This window comes from Squalius cephalus, assembly GCF_949319135.1.
Source record: "Squalius cephalus genome assembly, chromosome: 25".
NCBI lineage: Eukaryota > Metazoa > Chordata > Actinopteri > Cypriniformes > Leuciscidae > Squalius > Squalius cephalus.
The window spans coordinates 17,406,412-17,424,374 of record NC_137146.1 but is presented as its reverse complement, the minus strand read 5'-3'; the positions used below and the strand labels follow the sequence as shown (position 1 = coordinate 17,424,374).

The 17,963-nt window shown below is 36.7% G+C and overlaps 1 protein-coding gene across 9 annotated transcripts in view; it reads left to right on the top strand.

Annotated features, from left to right (window-relative positions):
- The window catches only part of asap1b (ArfGAP with SH3 domain, ankyrin repeat and PH domain 1b), a 109,951-nt gene that overhangs the window by 50,575 nt on the left and 41,413 nt on the right, over positions 1-17,963 (top strand). For all 9 annotated transcript variants that reach the window (XM_079863141.1, XM_079863143.1, XM_079863146.1 and 6 more), the window contains 2 exons: positions 11,608-11,680; positions 13,553-13,698. In XM_079863141.1, coding sequence (XP_079719267.1) covers positions 11,608-11,680; positions 13,553-13,698 — 219 coding nt within the window. The remainder of the gene's footprint in view (positions 1-11,607; positions 11,681-13,552; positions 13,699-17,963) is intronic.

Here is a 17,963-nt window from a genome sequence, read left to right as displayed (position 1 = left end):
GTGAGAAAACGAACAGTATTTATATCGTTTTTTAACTCTTGTACACAGCCACGTCCAAGTGATCTGAGGGCGCGTGCGCATCCTGGTGTGTGACGTGTACGCAGACTGGTGCATAGATATATATACACTAGAGCTGAAACATCTAATCGATTTAATCAATTAAAATCGATTATTAAAATAGTTGTCAACTAATTTAGTCATCGATTAGTTGCTAAATAACTTTTATTTGCCGTAAGCGGCTCATTTCTTGCATATTTTAAATCTGCGGTGACCAAAGTGTGGCAGTAATGAGCCACCGGAGGTTTTACTCAGTCAGTACAGCAGGAGAAGTAGCGAATAGCCAATAGCTGGCCTCGTTTTATGTCACGTGCTTCCCGCACAGCGTCTCTCTGCAGCATTCAGCGAGATGGCGGAGGCAAGCGGCACTGGAGTAACTGTACATTCACACCGCTGCCGACTTGAGCTTCCAAAGTTATCGGAAGTCATTCATTTTCAATGGAAGCTGGCTTCTCTCAGAAAAAATAATTAATTGCACAGTCTAACCATCATAGAGTGAAAGTGTATCATTTGCATGTGCTTTTAAGTCCTGTCAGTTTAACAGGGCGCGCTTGACAGGGCATATGAACGAGCAGAGAGAGAGAGAGAGAGAGAGCCCCGGCTGCGCGCGCGCACTCACCCGAGCGCGCACTCACCCGAGCGCTGTCTTGCTCTCTCTCCCTCGCGCATATTAATCAAAATCAATTGATACGCAGATTCTGCAGTACAATGTTGTTTGCAAATGTTTAGTCGTAAAAGCTGATAACATTGCTGTTTAAAGCTTTACATGTTCTGTGATCAGTTTGTCGTTTACCAGTTCATAATTCAGTCTTGCAGCCTAATTATGACTGAATGAGAGAGGGTAAATGTATTTGAAATCCACTTTTTTTCCAAGTATTCACTGCTCTTTTTCACACAGCAGGTTTTTTGTGTGTGTCCAATTTTTTTCTGGACAACCTTCTGATGGATTTTACTTTCAATTTTACTTTAAAGGGGGGGTGAAATGCTATTTCATGCATACTGAGTTTTTTACACTGTTAAAGAGTTGGATTCCCATGCTAAACATGGAAAAAGTTTCAAAAATTAAATTGTACGTTTGAAGGAGTATTTCTGTGCCAAAAATTGTCCTTCCGGTTTGTCACAAGTTTCGGAAAGTTTTTTTCGAGTATGGGCATGTGTGACGTCAGATGTAACGGAATTTCCTTATACGGGTCCTAAGGGCACTTCTCCGGTAAGATCGCGGGCGCGCGCGCACTCGTACACCAGAGCAAGAGAGCGAAAGCAGTACCTCATCTAAGCGCTCTGCTCGGCTTTAGGGAAGTCAGTGTCACCAAAGAAGTGGGTTTTTGGTTGCCAGGGCAAGACAAACCTGCACAGATTCCCAAAGAACCCAGCGTTAAGGGAATAGTGGATGCAGTTTGTTTTTCCGGGGCAAAAACGAGTTGAGCAAGACTGTTTCCCTGCATTTCGACGATGATTGTTTTATAAACAAAGCCCAGATCACGGATTTGCAGATCGTCTAATGCTTAAGGATCGAGCAGTCACAATGATAAAGGTCCGCAGTCGTGCGTTGGAACCGCAGGCGGTGAGTAAAACTGTTGAACAAATGTCTCTGTGTGTTGTTAACGTTACTAGCTCGGCGCGTTAGCACAGCTTTAGCACATCGCCCACACGGCCCGCCCCCAGCCGCTCGGTTTTTTCCGGAAAGACTCGGTACAGTTTATCTTTCACTTATAAATATAATAAAACTAAAGACTTTTCGGAGATATGAACGATGCAATACTACTCTATAGGTACTCAAGATTAACAGGAGATTGAGTGAAAATGAGCATTTCACCCCCCCTTTAAAATGAGTTCCATTCAGGTTTCATATTGGCACTTTATTCGGAGGATTGTTTACAATTTCACAGCATAAGCTATAAAGCTGTTTCCCAGGTATAAGCTGTGTGTTTACGGGAAAAAAATGATAAAATGCAATTTACTGCAATTTTATTCTGTTTTATTCTTATTCTTCGTGAAAATATGTTCTGAAAGATTCCTTAATAAGCTTTGTTCGGGATGTTAAACTACTTTAGTAGCTCTAAGGACAGCCATGGTGAAAACATTATTTGAAATCTCCTTGTGAAATTTGCTAGAGTATGTATGGGTCAGTGTTTTGATTGCAGAAGAGTTCGACAAAGGATTACTAACACATAATAAAACACAACTCCAGGTATGTTTTTGATGAGGATATGACAATGCAAAATGGTTAAAATCTCTAAAAAGTCTATGTTGAATGATAAAGAGCCTTATAATTTACTTGGGAAAAAAATGGGCAAAACTAAACTATAAGTACATAAACCGATTAATCGATTAATCGTAAAAATAATCGACCGATTAATCGATTATCAAAATAATCGTTAGTTGCAGCCCTAATATACACTAGATGTCGCCTTGGCTACGGCAGTTCATTGGAACGAATGCCTTAGGCAAGGCGGCATCTATTCTAGTGTGTATATATATCTATGCACCAGTCTGCGCACACGTCACACACCAGGATGCGCGCGCGCCCTCAGATCACTTGGACGTGGCTGTGTACAAGAGTTAAAAAACTATATAAATACTGTTCGTTTTCTCACACAAACCGCTCGTTTCGTGTCTTAGGCCATCAATGTGTACTTACGATGGGGAATTGTTTAATTTGGACGATGGGGAATTGTTTTAATTTGGACTCTGTGCATGTTCTTTGAGACAGTGACCATAGACCTGCATTAAATGACTGACAGACAAGAACGGTTTGACCTAAAAATATCAAAATTTAAACTACTGCGGAAAAAAAGACACCTACATCTTGGATGGCCTTGAGGTAAGCTAAGACATACCAAAATTTAATTTCAAAGTGAACTATCCCTTTAAGAGCAAATGTGTGTTCATGGATAAAAATTAGTTAAACATTTTATACAACCTTTGCTTATGAAATATGTAAACACATTTCTGCTGTAAAATATTAATTTATCCATTTCTTCTGCATTTCGCAAACGTGTCTATACTAATAGAGCGTGTAGAATGAAGCTTTCTGTGTGATTTGGTGTTTAATCAGACTCGTTCCTCCCTTGGCTTTCCACTCGGATGTTCTCTGATATATATAGCTTTTGCAGTTTCAGTCATGGAAGCCAAGTAAACAGATATTCCAGCTAGGGATGTAAGCCACAACATGGTTGTTGTTCATCTTGTGGTGTGGCAGAATTTTAATATTTTCAGTTCTTCCTCTTTGTCATGCCATTATTGCCAGGGGGTTGTTGCTAACATGCAAATAGTGCCTATGGCCAACTCAAAGGAGTATTGTTAATGAAACATAGATATTTTGCTGTAGTATTAAAATGTGTATCAATTATCATGAAATTCCAATGGTATTTTGTCATTTATTTTGTCAACTGTAGTTGCAAGTCCTGTAGTTTCTCCAGTAGTTTCGATGCAGCATTCTTCAGGCTTAAATTGGAATCAAATTTAGAAATATCTGAAATACAAACCAGTTTAACCAGTGAAAAAGCTGCTGGTCACCTCCTATCCATCTGAAACCATCAAAGTTCACACACTCAATAATTTCACTTCTATCTTCAGAGGGGATGTGGTCAGTGGTCTTGTAGTACCAGCATGCCAATCTCCCTGGATACAAGTTCTCACTCTTGTCTTATCTTTTCCTAATGCATCCAAAAATACTATTATAAAATGGATAGAATGGATCTGTGGTCCTGGATGCTGATTGGTCAATATACATTCATGCTATACTAACAGCCGTGATGAGAAGTACTTCTCTGATCTATGACAGTAAAGGCAATAGATGAAAAAGAGTTTAAAGGGATACCTCAACGATTAGCATTAAGCTTTGTATCAGTAGAAACCCGGTAGTATTTTCGAATGACCGTGCTTCCCTCCCTCATGTCCCCCTGAGACGAGTGATTTCTATATTGTGTGTTTGGAAAAAAACCTCCGATGATGCAAAAATCATAATTTTGCGTCATCGGAGGCTTTTTTGGCCAGAGGCTAGAGACTACAGCCAGTAGTAGGAACTAGTTCCGCATGTATTCAACCCACCCATAGGGGGTGGGATCTCACTCACAGAATGTACAAATAGTGTCAGCCATCTTTTTTTGAAGCTAAGCTAACAGGCTCTTGCTCTGTGGAGAAAGCGGAGTATTAGCCTAACCACGATGGCGGAAGGTAGTTTTGAAGATGATATGGCAGAAGGGGATTTTGAAGATCTGGTGCGCGAATCCGATGTTCGTGGCTACCTGTACGAGCCGCAATGCAGCGAAGAACAGTTGCGGATGATGGAGGAGACTCACGATAAAACGGCGTATTTTCAGTTTCGAGTCAACTAGTAGCCTAGTTGTATCATTTCTTGCCATTACTGCCCTCTGTAACCGGTAGGCGTGGCTTGGGAGTGGCCTCGTAGGGCAGCGAAGCAAGTGCATTCTGGGAGTAATTGTCTTTCATCCACATGAGCCAAAAAAAAACATTTTCTGGCTTTTCTCAGTCTAGAAGGCACCAACTTCTAAAATAATTTCACATTTCTATTACATAAATGACCCAATTTAAATACATATTCATTTTTCCAGCGGTGAAATATCCCTTTAACTATTTAAAGAGTGATGCATGGATGAATGCTCATTGTGTGTTGCATTAGACACAAAGTGGTTTTTCTGAAAGATCAAATATTTCCATTATGCATGGAAAATTCTAGCGCTGTTGTGTCCGTGGCACAAAGAGGGTGTTAGCGTCATGCCTGCTGCCTTTTAAAGGTGCTCTTTTGCTTCTTCCTCCTGTGTTTCGCGCTTGCACATGCACACAGATGCATCAGCCCTGAAACTCTTAGGCTGGAATGCAAGTGATTCTTCATATAATCCATGTCGTATACGCCCATAACGCGTGCAGCTCAGAGCATTTGGCAGTAACTTGGATGTTTTTCGTGTGTTCTTTTGAAATGGATGTTCGTTTGCCAAAGTAGTGGAAACATAAACGATAATTCATAGTGTCGTAGATCTTGGATGCTAAATACATTGTTTGCTTTCTTTGTCACATTCCTATATTTTTCTGTCAGGGGAGGCTTGCTTCCATTGTTGGATGAGATGTTAAATATGTATGGGACATTTTCTCTGGGTGGAGTGGTACAGGCTTTGGAGAAAACTTGGTGAACTTCCAGAGTAGGGACCTAGGATTTCCACGATTTGGAATACATGGAAAGAGAATCCAGTCATAAAAATAGAATTTTCTGTACAATGCGGACTAGTGTCCATATTGATGTCCAATATTAAACCAAAAAATAAAAATACTAACATTGAAATCTGAAGTCTGCGTGTCCCTGTGTGAATGAGCGGCACAGTTTCATCTACTACTCATACTAAAGCACGCATGACGTGACGCTTGTGGAGTTTTTAGCATCTGCCGTTTCACTATATGATGATATGAACATATTAACTTCATTTTTAGAGCTGCTCTAAGAGTCACTTCACAATCATTTCACCATTTCATTTGATAAAACTATTGTCAAATTCACACAGAAACCAAAAGCTTCACTACAACCTGCCAAAGTTCAGTTTAACTTGAAGAAATTTACAAATATATTACTATTGTACAGTAGAATGTACTTCTCAACTTAATAATAAAGCAATTAATTAAAACATTTTATAAGGAATATCACAATATCACACAATTATGATTTCAAAGGGCCCTACCATGGTCTCTATTCAGGAAAGTCTGCACAGGGCAAAAGTCCTTAGTAGATCTTATCCCAATTTTAAACCCATTTTTATGCAGCAAAATTGAGTGTTTTAGACTTTTAATTCTATGAGTTAAATTTGAATTAGGAATGCTGATATTAAACCAGTATTAAACTTTACAAATATAGAGTAAAATTAAAATTACAAAGATGAAAACAATGTAATAATGTAAAAACAAAAAAAACGTATAAAAAAAAAACGTATAAAAAACAATATTAAAATGCTTGCTGTCATTGAGAAATATCAAAGTTTACATACCCTTAAATTTTATATTTTTTCGTTTACCTGGATGATCAGTGACTTTTCATGTTCATATCTTATCTGCTTAGGACAAACAAGGGACTCGTGAACAACTATCACAACATAAAAACAATCGTAGTAATCGACAAAAAAGTCAATCGTTGTTAGAATTATTAACATCTTGCTCATTCTGCAAGAGGTATGTAAACTTACGGGCAGAACTGCAGGTCGGGTTGGTGTGTGTGTGTGTGTGTGTGTGTGTGTGTGTGTGTGTGTGTGTGTGTGTGACAGTTTGCTGTCAGACTTGGGTTGGGTTTTGTGCCCTTATTTCTAGTTTGGGAAGGAAATGCCTGCTCTGTGTTGACGGGATAAGAGTGTAAGCAGGAAACGTGGCAGCTTTCACCAGTGAACTTTGACATCAGTGAATTTGACCTCTTTACAGTTTAAACTTTGTGGTCAACTAAACATTCAGTGGTCAAGAAATGTCATCTGCCTTTGTTTTGTTGTTGTTTTATTGTTATCTCTGGAAACCATACATTGAAATGTCACCTAAATATTTTTTCAGAAGTAGCAGGACTATATATAATACCATTATACAATTAGAAGAGTAGCCTTACAGTATAGTTTGGATATTACTAATTGGTCGTTGAACACTGATCAACAATATATTACAATTTAAATAATAAAAGATATCAAGTTACTTTCAGTGATGCGATAATTTCATAGATTTACATGCATCCAAGGTCAAGAAACACTTGAATTTTTTCATAATATACACTGCAGCAGTGTCTGAAAAGGTTCGAATCCTCTAAACCCCTCCTTTTTGAGATATCACTCTGCTCTGATTGGTCAGATGGCCCAGTCTGCTGTGTCTGGTCTATAGCTTAAAGCACGTGTTGGAAGCGAAACGGCGATTAGGCGTGAAAGAAAATATTGACACACTTGAAGATCACAATATTATGTTTGCCAATACTGTACTGATTCTCAAAAACACTGTATTGATATTTAATTAATTATTTTGTTTACATCCAAGATTCACAAAGCAGTGGCTTTGTGATGGAGTGGCTTCTGTTGTGTTGTTATTTCTGAACGTAAACTGTGACAGAAAGAAGTAGCGCAAGTGTGCACTGCTAACGTTAGCATTAGCAAACCCAGCTCACTAGTTTCCACCAATTCCACTATAAAGAATGCACTAAGATACATGAAAATACCCTGCCCTACCCATTACCAGTGATATGAACAGTAACGATTACATCGCTTTTATTGTATCAATTCAAGCACAAGGCCTCTTTCTTTGGAAGTGGATGCAAAGTGGATTTGGTTTCACACAGTCTTCTTTACATGTCAAGTCGGCAACATAAACCAAATTGTAGACGTTGTTCGCTGGCAGCCAATGAAGACCATCGGCCGGCATTATTCTTACAAACTTCTTCTTGCAAGTTCTTACAAACTGATGTAGGTTCGTGCAGGAAGATGACGACACGTTTCAGGCTGTTCTGAATCGGTTCTTTCTTTTTGGGAGACGATAACTCTATTTATCATGCATGCTTTGCAGACCATTTACATTCACAAGCAGCTATATAACACACTACATGAAAGGCAATATCCAAAAAAGCGATTATGGATTACAAGAAGAAATATGTATAAATGCAGCCCTGTTTTTAAGGTTTATTCTAGCTTTAATGCCATTTCAATGAGAATAAAAGCACAGAGTTTGTTGGAGGTACATGTGCTGTTTGAAATCGCCACCTATACCCTTTTTCACTATTCCCTATTACTCCACTAATATAGTACACTTGAAGGAGTGAATAAAAAACGAGTGAGCGAATTCGGACACTGAGTGCACCAGAAGGGCTGGTTGTGCTTGCACTTTGATAATCATTTGAAAATTAGCAAACTGGCAGCTCCAATAGTCAAGTCGAGTCACCTTTATTTATATAGCGCTTTTACAATACAGATTGTTTCAAAGCAGCTTTACAGAGATAGCAGGAAAATAATGCAACAAAGTTTGTTTCCAGAAGAAAATAGCATCAGAGTCCATCTTAAATAAGTTCAGTGATGTTTCATTTTTGTTGTAAAAAGGTTATTAATTTTAGGGATGCACGATATATCGGCCACCATATCGGTATCAGCCGATACATGGTAAATTTGTATGTAATCGTTATCGGCCTATATATTAAAGCCGGTAAATAATGGATTATTTCCTTTAGCTGAGACTCTTAAGATGCGCACTGTTCACCATGATGGTTTTGAATTGCTTGAAATATGATAGGAATTACTTCAAAAAAGCAAAAAACAGTTCAGTGCAACATGTGCAGCGCAAATCTATCATATAGGATACATAAAATGACAATGAGAACATTGTATTTGTGTGCTTGGGACATGGCTTTAAATGGTGAGACTTTTGTTTTTGTAATCAGGCTCTCAAAAATTATGTAAATTTGGATTTAGATTTATCGGCTTTCAAACATAAAGATTTATCGGTTATCGGTATCGGCTAAACTGTTCATATCAGTGCATCCCTAATTAATTTAGTTCATTTTTATATATAGCCGCTCTGGAGAAAACCGTGATGTCATCATCCAGCTAAGTTCAGTTCTCATATAATGGTGTCAATGCGGGCAGATCAATAATATTGTTGAATATTAAATTAAATGTCCCCAACTAAGCAAGCTAAAAGCCAATGGCGACTAAGGCGACAGTGGCAAGGAACCAAAACTCCATCAGTTGACAGAATGGAGGAAAAAAACCTTGGGAGAAACCAGGCACAGTTGGGGCTCCAGTTCTCATATGGCCAAAATAGTAATGAAAAGATTTATCTTAAACTCTGTAATTTAAACCAGCCTGTATAAACCTTAATTAAACATTTTAATAATCAACCTGTATGATATTATACTGTACCCATAGCGAACCAGCGGTTTGGAAAATGGATGGATGATTTCTGGCGAGAAGTGGGAATTCATTCGGCGTGACCCTCACAGTGCATTACGGGTATTCTCTAGCCGTTGTGCGGACATTGGTTGTACATGCATTATTGTGTTGAATTGTGGAATTGAATGAGCGCACTCAAAAACATCCACTGGTTTCAGACACCACTATAAATGACTACCCTCAAATCTTTCCCTATTTTAAGGGTATAGGGGGCGATTACAGACGTAGCCATTGTTTCCCCAGTATAGACTAACACTTATTTTCTAATTGGAAAGTTCCATGTAAAAATGTTCAATGTTAACACCTGCTTGTTCGCACAGGGATGATTAATTTGACTTTTCTAAACACTTGATTTTTTCGGTGTTCGATGATTAAGGGATTTAGAAATTGAAGGCATGGCAGTGTAATTTCTTTAGATGTGCAAACAAATGAAAGTTAACTTCTGATTGAATGTGATTATGTAGATTTTGTGGTCCTATCTACAGTGAAATGGCATTGGTCCAAAACCCTGGTCTTCAGTGGAGTTTCGGTGGATGAATTTGTTAGAAAGTATTCATATCAATAACCTCATTCACAAAAGTGCACACACACACCAAGGCATCTCTTCCTGTCATCCACTACTGTGTTGCTAGGGAAACTCTTCTGCACTCCTTCTGCAAAACAATGCAACTAGCAGGTCAGGTTTCAGAATTCATTGAGAGGTGAAGATCTAAACAGGCTTTGTGTAGTCATGTGTTGTGTGCTTTTTGTCTCTCAGCCAAAACAGAGGCATGGAATCAGGATATTTTTCATTTCAGCCTCTGTGAGATGGGAATACTATACTGTACGCTCTGAAAACAAACATCTGTCACTTATTTAATTGCCCAATTTCCAGTCGGGATCATAATCGGATAAATGTTAGCTTCAATCAAGCTGTTGTTGAGTAAATTACATGTCCTTGCTTAGTTCAAACCAGATTATCATTATCAATGGGTTTAAATATAGATTTTTTTCGATTAATCTTCATTTTGAGTGATCCTGATATCAATTCTTAAAAAATAAATTCAGATGGATCATTTACTAAATCTGTCAGAGCAGTTATTGAATCGACAAGTTACTTTCAGTGATGGAATATTTTGATAAAATAGGCTACATTTAATAGACAAATGTTTTTATTTTTACAAAACTTCTTTTCAGAAGTTTGGGGTCGGCAAGTTTTTTTTTATGTTTTTGAAAAAAGTCAGATATGCATTGCTCACCAAGCCTGCATTTATTTGATCACAAATATAGTAAAAACAGTAATATGTGAAATATGTTTTGCAATTTAAAAATAACTTAAAATAATTTATTTACATTATGGTGATTTGGTACCCAAGAAACAATTCTTATTATTATCAATGTTGAAAACAGTTGTGCTACTTAATATTTTTGTGGAAACTGATACACATGATGATAGAATTTCATTTCTTTAAAAAAATAAAATAAAATCTTACTGACCCTGAAATCTTGGACAGTTGTGTGAATAGCTATTGCACTGCATAGTCTTTTTTCATATTTTTATATTCTTACCAAGTTAGAAAGCTCCCTGTATAATTTAAAGCATTGGCTGAGAGAATATTTATTCATATGCAAGCAAAATAAACATTATAATTGAAGTATGACATATCCGAATTGAATCGAATTGAGAGCTTGTGAGTCAGAAATCAGAATCCAATCGAAATAGGAATCCAGTAGCAATAGCAGGCAATATGGGCAAATTGTGGCTTATTGTTAGGAAGAAGAACAGACTTTGAGCTTTCAGAGAAGTGTGAGGGGTTAAATGTTCTTGTTATTGCCGGAATAACACAACTTGTATCATACACTCACTGACTGATATCAGCTTCTAGTATCATGCATAATCTGTGCTGGAACCTCACAGTGTAGTGTGTGTGTGTGTGTGTGTGTTGGATAAAACCAAAATTCTAATTAGGGACTGTTGATGCATCATGACCAATTAGTGCAACACAACTTTTCTCTTGATTAGTTAGTGATTTTGAATAATTTCTGGTTGACTTGTTCATTATCTTTTGAAGGAAATAATAGTGAAAAGGTTTGGCCAAAAACATACTTACTCTATGACACAAAGGGTTCTATTGTTACTTGCGAATGTTGGTACTATTAAACAGGATGCATTGTTTTTGATGTAGCTAGCTAGCTATAAACATGTTGCAGGCATGACTAACTTACAAACTATAGCTGTGTAGTTTAATGTTTGATATAGAGTCCCTTGTGTCAGTGCTGAGAATGCTGTAGCATAGCAATATGAAATATACATGAAACTGAGCTTTGCATCTAGTAGCATGCGTTTCACATACTTTTTTAAAGAACATCTTGTGCCTCAAACTGTTTTTCTACATCTGCTGCAAGGAAATTGCCCTGAATAAATCAATAATTTTGTTTGCTTGATGTATTGTTCCGCAGTTAAGTGCTTGAAAGCAATGCTATGGGGTCAGTATGGCACAATTCTGGGAAGAATTCTTATTACAGCACAAACAGAGTCTAAGCATTTATAAGTGGATTTATTTATTAAATTGTATTTACAGTTTCTAGTATAACGTTCCTGTTAGGTCACATCACAGGTGTACAGCTTCAGTGATTCCATCTCTTATCTGTTTGTCCATAGGCTTTGGATCAGGACAGAAACTCATTGCAGAAGGTTAAGAAGTCAGTCAAAGCCATTTATAACTCCGGCCAAGGTATGTACACAACCACGCACACACACAAATTCTGATTTAGTTAATGATTTAATAAACACACTTATTAAAATCATAGTGACTTATATTTTACAGGCAGTATCATGGATATGGTGGCGTGCAGTATTTTTAGTGATTGTAGATAAATCTGCCTGTAAGACTGTTAAAACAAATGGTTAGATCACAGTTAGCATGATCAACATGTTCCTGGCGGACATCACGCCAGCTAGTTTTATCCACCCCCACATACACCCACACACTTCTCTCGCACACACATACTGAACTGATACTTGCTGCGTTCAGGTGTGTATCTATACACGTATACATATCACATATTCATATATATCGGGTATGTATGTGTTTGGTTATATTTCTCTCTCTTTCTCTCTCTCTCTCTCTCTCTCTCTCTCTCTCTCTCTCTCTCTCTCTCTCTCTCTCTCTCAAAATAATTTATTCTATTTCAAATAAATGCTGCTATTTTTACTTTTTGTTCATCAAAGAATCCAGATTTTTTTTATATATATATATATATATCATGGTTTCCACAAAAATATTTAGTAGCACAATTGTTTTCAACGTTGGCAATAATAAGAAATGTTTCTTGAGCACCAAATCAGTATATGTGACCACAAAACCAGTCACATGGGTCAATTTTTCGAAATTGAGATTTAAGCTGAATTAATAAGCTTTCCATCGATGTATTGTTTGTTAGGATAGGACAATATTTGAACAATATATTGAAAATCTGGAATCTGAGGGTGGAAAAAAATCGTTGTCCATTTATGTTCACAATTGTGCTGCATTCACTCACAAATATAAATGTTTTATATATTTACTGTAGGAAATTTGCTAAATATCTTCATGGAACATGATCTTTACTTAATATCCTAATGATTTTAGGCATAAAAGAAAAATCGATCATTTTGCCCCATACAATGTATTGTTGGCACAATTTGCCACAAATATACCCGTGAGACTTGTGACTGGTTTTGTGATCCAGGGTCACATATTAGAATAATTTCCGAAGGATCATGTGACACTGAAGACTGGAGTAATGGCTGTTGAAGATTCAGCTTTGCCAACACAGGAATAAATAACATTTTAAAATATAGTAGAAAAGAGTTATTTATATTTTAATAATGTTTCAAATATTACTATTTTTACTGTATTGTATTGTATTGTATTGTTCTGTATTACTGTATTTGATCAAATAAAGGCAGCCTTGGTGAGCATAAGACACATCTTTCAAAAACATAAACAAATAATAACACTGTACTTACAGCCTTTATACATAATGTATTATACAAGTATTTTTAATGCATTAAATAATTTCAGATGTAACAAGGAATCTGTAAATATTAAAATGAATTTTAACTCTGGTTACAATTTATGAAAAGATATAATGCATTTAAAGTACATTATGAATACCTTTTATAATGCAAAGGCTTTTAAAAGAAAAATAATCTTACTGATCCAAACTTTTGAACTGTAGTGTATATTACAATGTATTAATTTAGATTGTTATAGCACAATGTGATTTTATTTGTCTGATTAATCTTGAAATACGTATGACAATGGAAAAGGCATATTTCATAGAATGACCCCCATTATGAAGAAACTTGAAACTTGTTACATAAGCAGATAAGTTGTTTCAGAGGTGCAGAAAGTTATTGCAGTTGAATGAAACCAAACATTCCTTGCATAAAAATGCACTGATAAATGATATCCATTAACACCAGGGAATTGTACCTAGGAATGAAATGATTTAATGCAGTCTTTATGCTACCAACACCTGAGCGAGGATGTGTACTCTTCAGATGCATGACATTCATAAACAATACAACATGATTGTGTTCATTTGTGCTCTTTTGTCAGATCACATTCAAAATGAGGAGATGTACGCCCAAGCGTTGGATAAGTTTGGCAGTAACTTCATCAGTCGGGATAATCCAGATCTGGGCACAGCCTTTGTTAAGTTCTCTACTCTGACTAAAGAGCTTTCCACCCTCCTCAAGAACCTGGTGAGTCTTCTACGTGAACAGATCTTTAAACCACAATGAATGGACATCCAAGACTTAATGCACTTAAAAGCGGGTTTCTTTTCTATGATACTAGATCATAGAAATAAAAAGAAAAGATTGTTTTGGTTTATGTTGAAGCCCAATGTAGGGACAGATTTAAGGCTTTACAGCATACTAGATCCTTTTAAAGTGAATCAGCCTCTGGGAAAGTGTTAAAGAGCTTAAAGTGTGTGTCCTTCTACACAGGTTGTAGAGTTCTCTGCGTTGGTGTCAGAGGCGGATGCGTTCAGAGATGTGTGAAAATTGTGTGTCTAGTGGATGTGTGTGAGTTAGAGGGGCTTTTGTAATCTATCCTGATCACTCCTCCTGGCAGAAACGTGGAGATAGAGCCATAAATTTCGAGTGTAGGAGTTGCAGTAGCTACAGCGCGTCTCCTTTTCACCCCTCACACGCACACAAACACACACATTCCTAAATCACTGTGTGAATGCTGGCGAGCTCTGCGGAAGGGAAGTCGTATCTGTGTGAGCGGAGGCTCAGTGTTCCAGCACTGCACAGCTGCTGGAAAAAGGAGAAAATTCATTATTTTCATTTTCATTTAACTTTTTATCAATGCTCCGTCTTAACATACGTTTTCATTTTCAAAATACTTAACTTGTAGGGCTGCATGATCAATCGAAATAAAACTGAAATCGCGATATGGCTTAGTGCGATTATTAAATCACAAAGGCTGTGATTTAATTAAATATATGCGCTGTGTGTTTCAGAGTGAAGCACACTGTGTTCTTTTATATGCGTACAGCAATTAAGAAATTAAGATAACCATAAAAATAAAATAATATTGTACAATATACAGTATACAATAAATTCCTATTCCTAATAAAAACATTTAATGTTGCATAACCCTAATGAAAAGCATATTAAACAAGCTGGTTTTCAGCTGGTCTAGCTAAAGAGATGAAACTAACCAGCTGACAAGTGCTCAAAACCACACTTGCATCCAGTAAACCAGAGCAGTCTGACCAGATTGGGAAACAAACTAAGACCAACAAACCATCTTAAGCTGGATTACTTAAATTATTTTGACAGCGCCAGATGTATAGTAAAATACAATTTTTTTTAAATGTAATTTATTTTTTTACTCACTCTCTGTGTTAAATTACAGTTTGAAAGAAAGATTTGAAATTATAATTATTTCCCACATTATACGCATAAAGCTTTTTGTAAACTTATGCACAGTACTCGTAATACTGAGTCAAAATTCAGGCCTCGAAAAGGTAGATTCTTGGCGTCTATGTATCTATACAATCTCCCCACACAAAATCTCGCAATACTATGCTGTATCGATCCCCAACACACCCCCCCCCCCACACACACACTCCCTATTAGGGTTGGGAATCAAAATTCTGAAATCGAATACTTGAGGTCAGGAATCGAATACTTGTTATAAAATAAAATTTTTGCTCCTCTTATCGATTCCTTTGTGAGCATATCAATATGACTTTAAACCATTCAACTGTGAGAAGACGTGCGCGCTGTTTTCAGAGCTGCAGGCGTGTGTAACTATATTGGGCAACTCTTAAAATGACAGCAGCTGCGGTCTCTATAATAACACTTATCAAACAACAAAAGACAAAGAGAAAATTCACTTGTTCTTGACTGAATAACTTTCGTAACTATATTTGCAATGTATATTTTATCTATAAAGTGCAGCATTATTTTACATTTGATTACAGTTTCTGTACCTGAATAACTGAAAATCTTAAAACAGTACTGTTTATTTCATTCGTATCTTTGTTCAGTTGGATGCATTTGTTGCGATTGCAAATTTTTTATTTGTTCATTTTTAACTACCGAGTGTTTACTTGCCTTTAGTAATGCTTGAAAATTATATATTAGTTAGGCTAGTTGTTTTTCTTTGGTGTTTTTAAACCACAGGCAAACGTTCCTTGTGTATGTTATTTGTTGATTTTTGTTCATTTGTTATTTTCAAGTTATTTTCTTTCTTTTTTTCTTCTTTTTTTTTTCTTATTCGACTCGAAATAAGAAATCAATAAGAATCGGAATTGGAATCGTTAAAATTCAAACGATACCCAACCCTATGCCCTATCGCCCACCTTGCTTTATAAGAAATCAGCATCCACCGTCAAAATAACTCATATCTGTCGACCATTAAACAACCAATGAAATCATAATACATTAAGATATAATACTGCAAAATGTCCTGTATTAAAAACTTTCCAAACCTCGGATAAAAGAGGCATCTTATACCAAGCTACCACAGTTTTATCTTAGTAATTTGGTTAACTTTTGTATGGAATGTGTTCATGATTTTCCACCAGTCCAGTGTACTAACGTACGGTTTCCTGTGTGTGTATTTTCGGTCTTGCTGTCATCCTCTCCTGACAACAGCATTAACATTTCCCTGATTCATTTCCTTTGGTTCCTGTGTCATCAGTATATCCTCTCCGTTTCCACAACACCCTCCTGAGGACCATAGCCTCACTGGAACGCTGATGGACCAATACACACACAGCAGGCTATCGGCATTCACATTGTGCTGTGTTGCAAATTGTTTTTTTCCTGCAACTGAGGCTTGAAATACACGTTCAAACTTAAAATAGTTCAGCTGTCAATAACTTATCTGTATGAAACGGAGTTAAACTGCAGAATTCATTCTTTTGGTCTTCTGCTATCTCTTCTCTCTCTCAAAAGAGACACTTTGTTGTCTGGCTGCGGTGCTTTTAGACTGCTTTGGCACTAAGCTGAGGTATTTATCACTCTGAAACAAGAGCATCCATTAAGAGAGAATGAAGAATAGTGAGGCCGAGAGGAAGTGAACAGAAGTACTACGTTGTGGTTTATCTCCCGATCACAACAAACCTCATTTATGAAAGTTTCACATTTGTATGAAATGATGAAGACATTCAATGAGGACTGCTCTTTCTTTGTTTGTTAACCAGCCTTTCTGTGGGGCAGTGCATCTTTTATATTGGTGTTTGTTTGCCACTAGCATTATCAGCCAGACGAGCTATTCATCACATCAGATACTGCACACACACTAAAGGAAAATACTCTGTTTAAACACATTTATCTCACTATCTGCACTCTGACCTTAAACACACACATCTCAGGTGACTTTAGAAATTAACTTTTGTGTCTAAATTGTGTCAAAATATTCCAAATGGCATTTTATGTTTTATTTAGTTTTATTTATTTAATAGAAGTTGCCATTTAATAGCAGTTGCTTTTTTCATATTTGACATCTGATTTTGCCAATATTGAAAACAAAAGAACATTTTCCATTTCGAACAGTTTGTTATTTTCTATGCAATGTTTCAAAAGTGCTTAACAGTTCTTTTGTTCTTTTATACTTTATATCAGGGTTATTAAGGGTCAATGAAGTTCCAAGAAGTCCGGTGTATATATATATATATAATATCAAATTATTAAATCTGGGCAGCAGCAAAGTTGTACTTTGTAAAAATAAAAATAAATAAAAACCCCTAAACAGTCAAAGCAGTGGTGTCTAAGAATAAAAAATACAACAAAATAGTACAATTGGATATGAATATTAAAGGGTAAGATCAGATGTTTTATCAGGCTATTATTATTTTTACATTTAGATACCTATGTATGGCACTGAAGGCCATGTGACAGAAAGATACTGTATACACAATTATTTTCCCTTTTATAACATTGTTTATTATGAAGCTGCTCACTTTAAACAGTAGAAAAGGTAAAATAGTGCTACCGTTGTCATGATGTCTCGCTGCCTGGTTGGAACCAAGCCAGGGTCTGGAACCGGACCGCGGTCTGCTTTTTGAGGATCCCTGCTCTATGTTTTAATGTTTTACTGTTTGTTTAAAAACAGACACAATTATGTAGATTTATAATAGTGATTGTCATTTAAGTTGTCGGCCATAATATATTTTATTTGGGATGCACTCATGCACAATATATCAGTTATCCGCCTTTGATCATCTTTCTTTCTTGGTCCTCAATTTATCATTATTATCACTATCTTAAGCTCTTATAAGACAGTGTAGTACGTCAGTGGGTCTCATCTTGTTACTTGATTCCAAACTATTGGGCCTCTTGGGTCTGAAACATTAATGTTGATTAATTTAAAAGATCTGTCCCAGAGTATTGGATGACAATGCTGGTCTGCTCATCCTGATACGGTTCCGTCTCTCTCTCAACAGGCCCTTTGTGTGGATGGCTGTATTTGATATGTTTTCTCTTATTTCTTCTGTGCTGTGCTT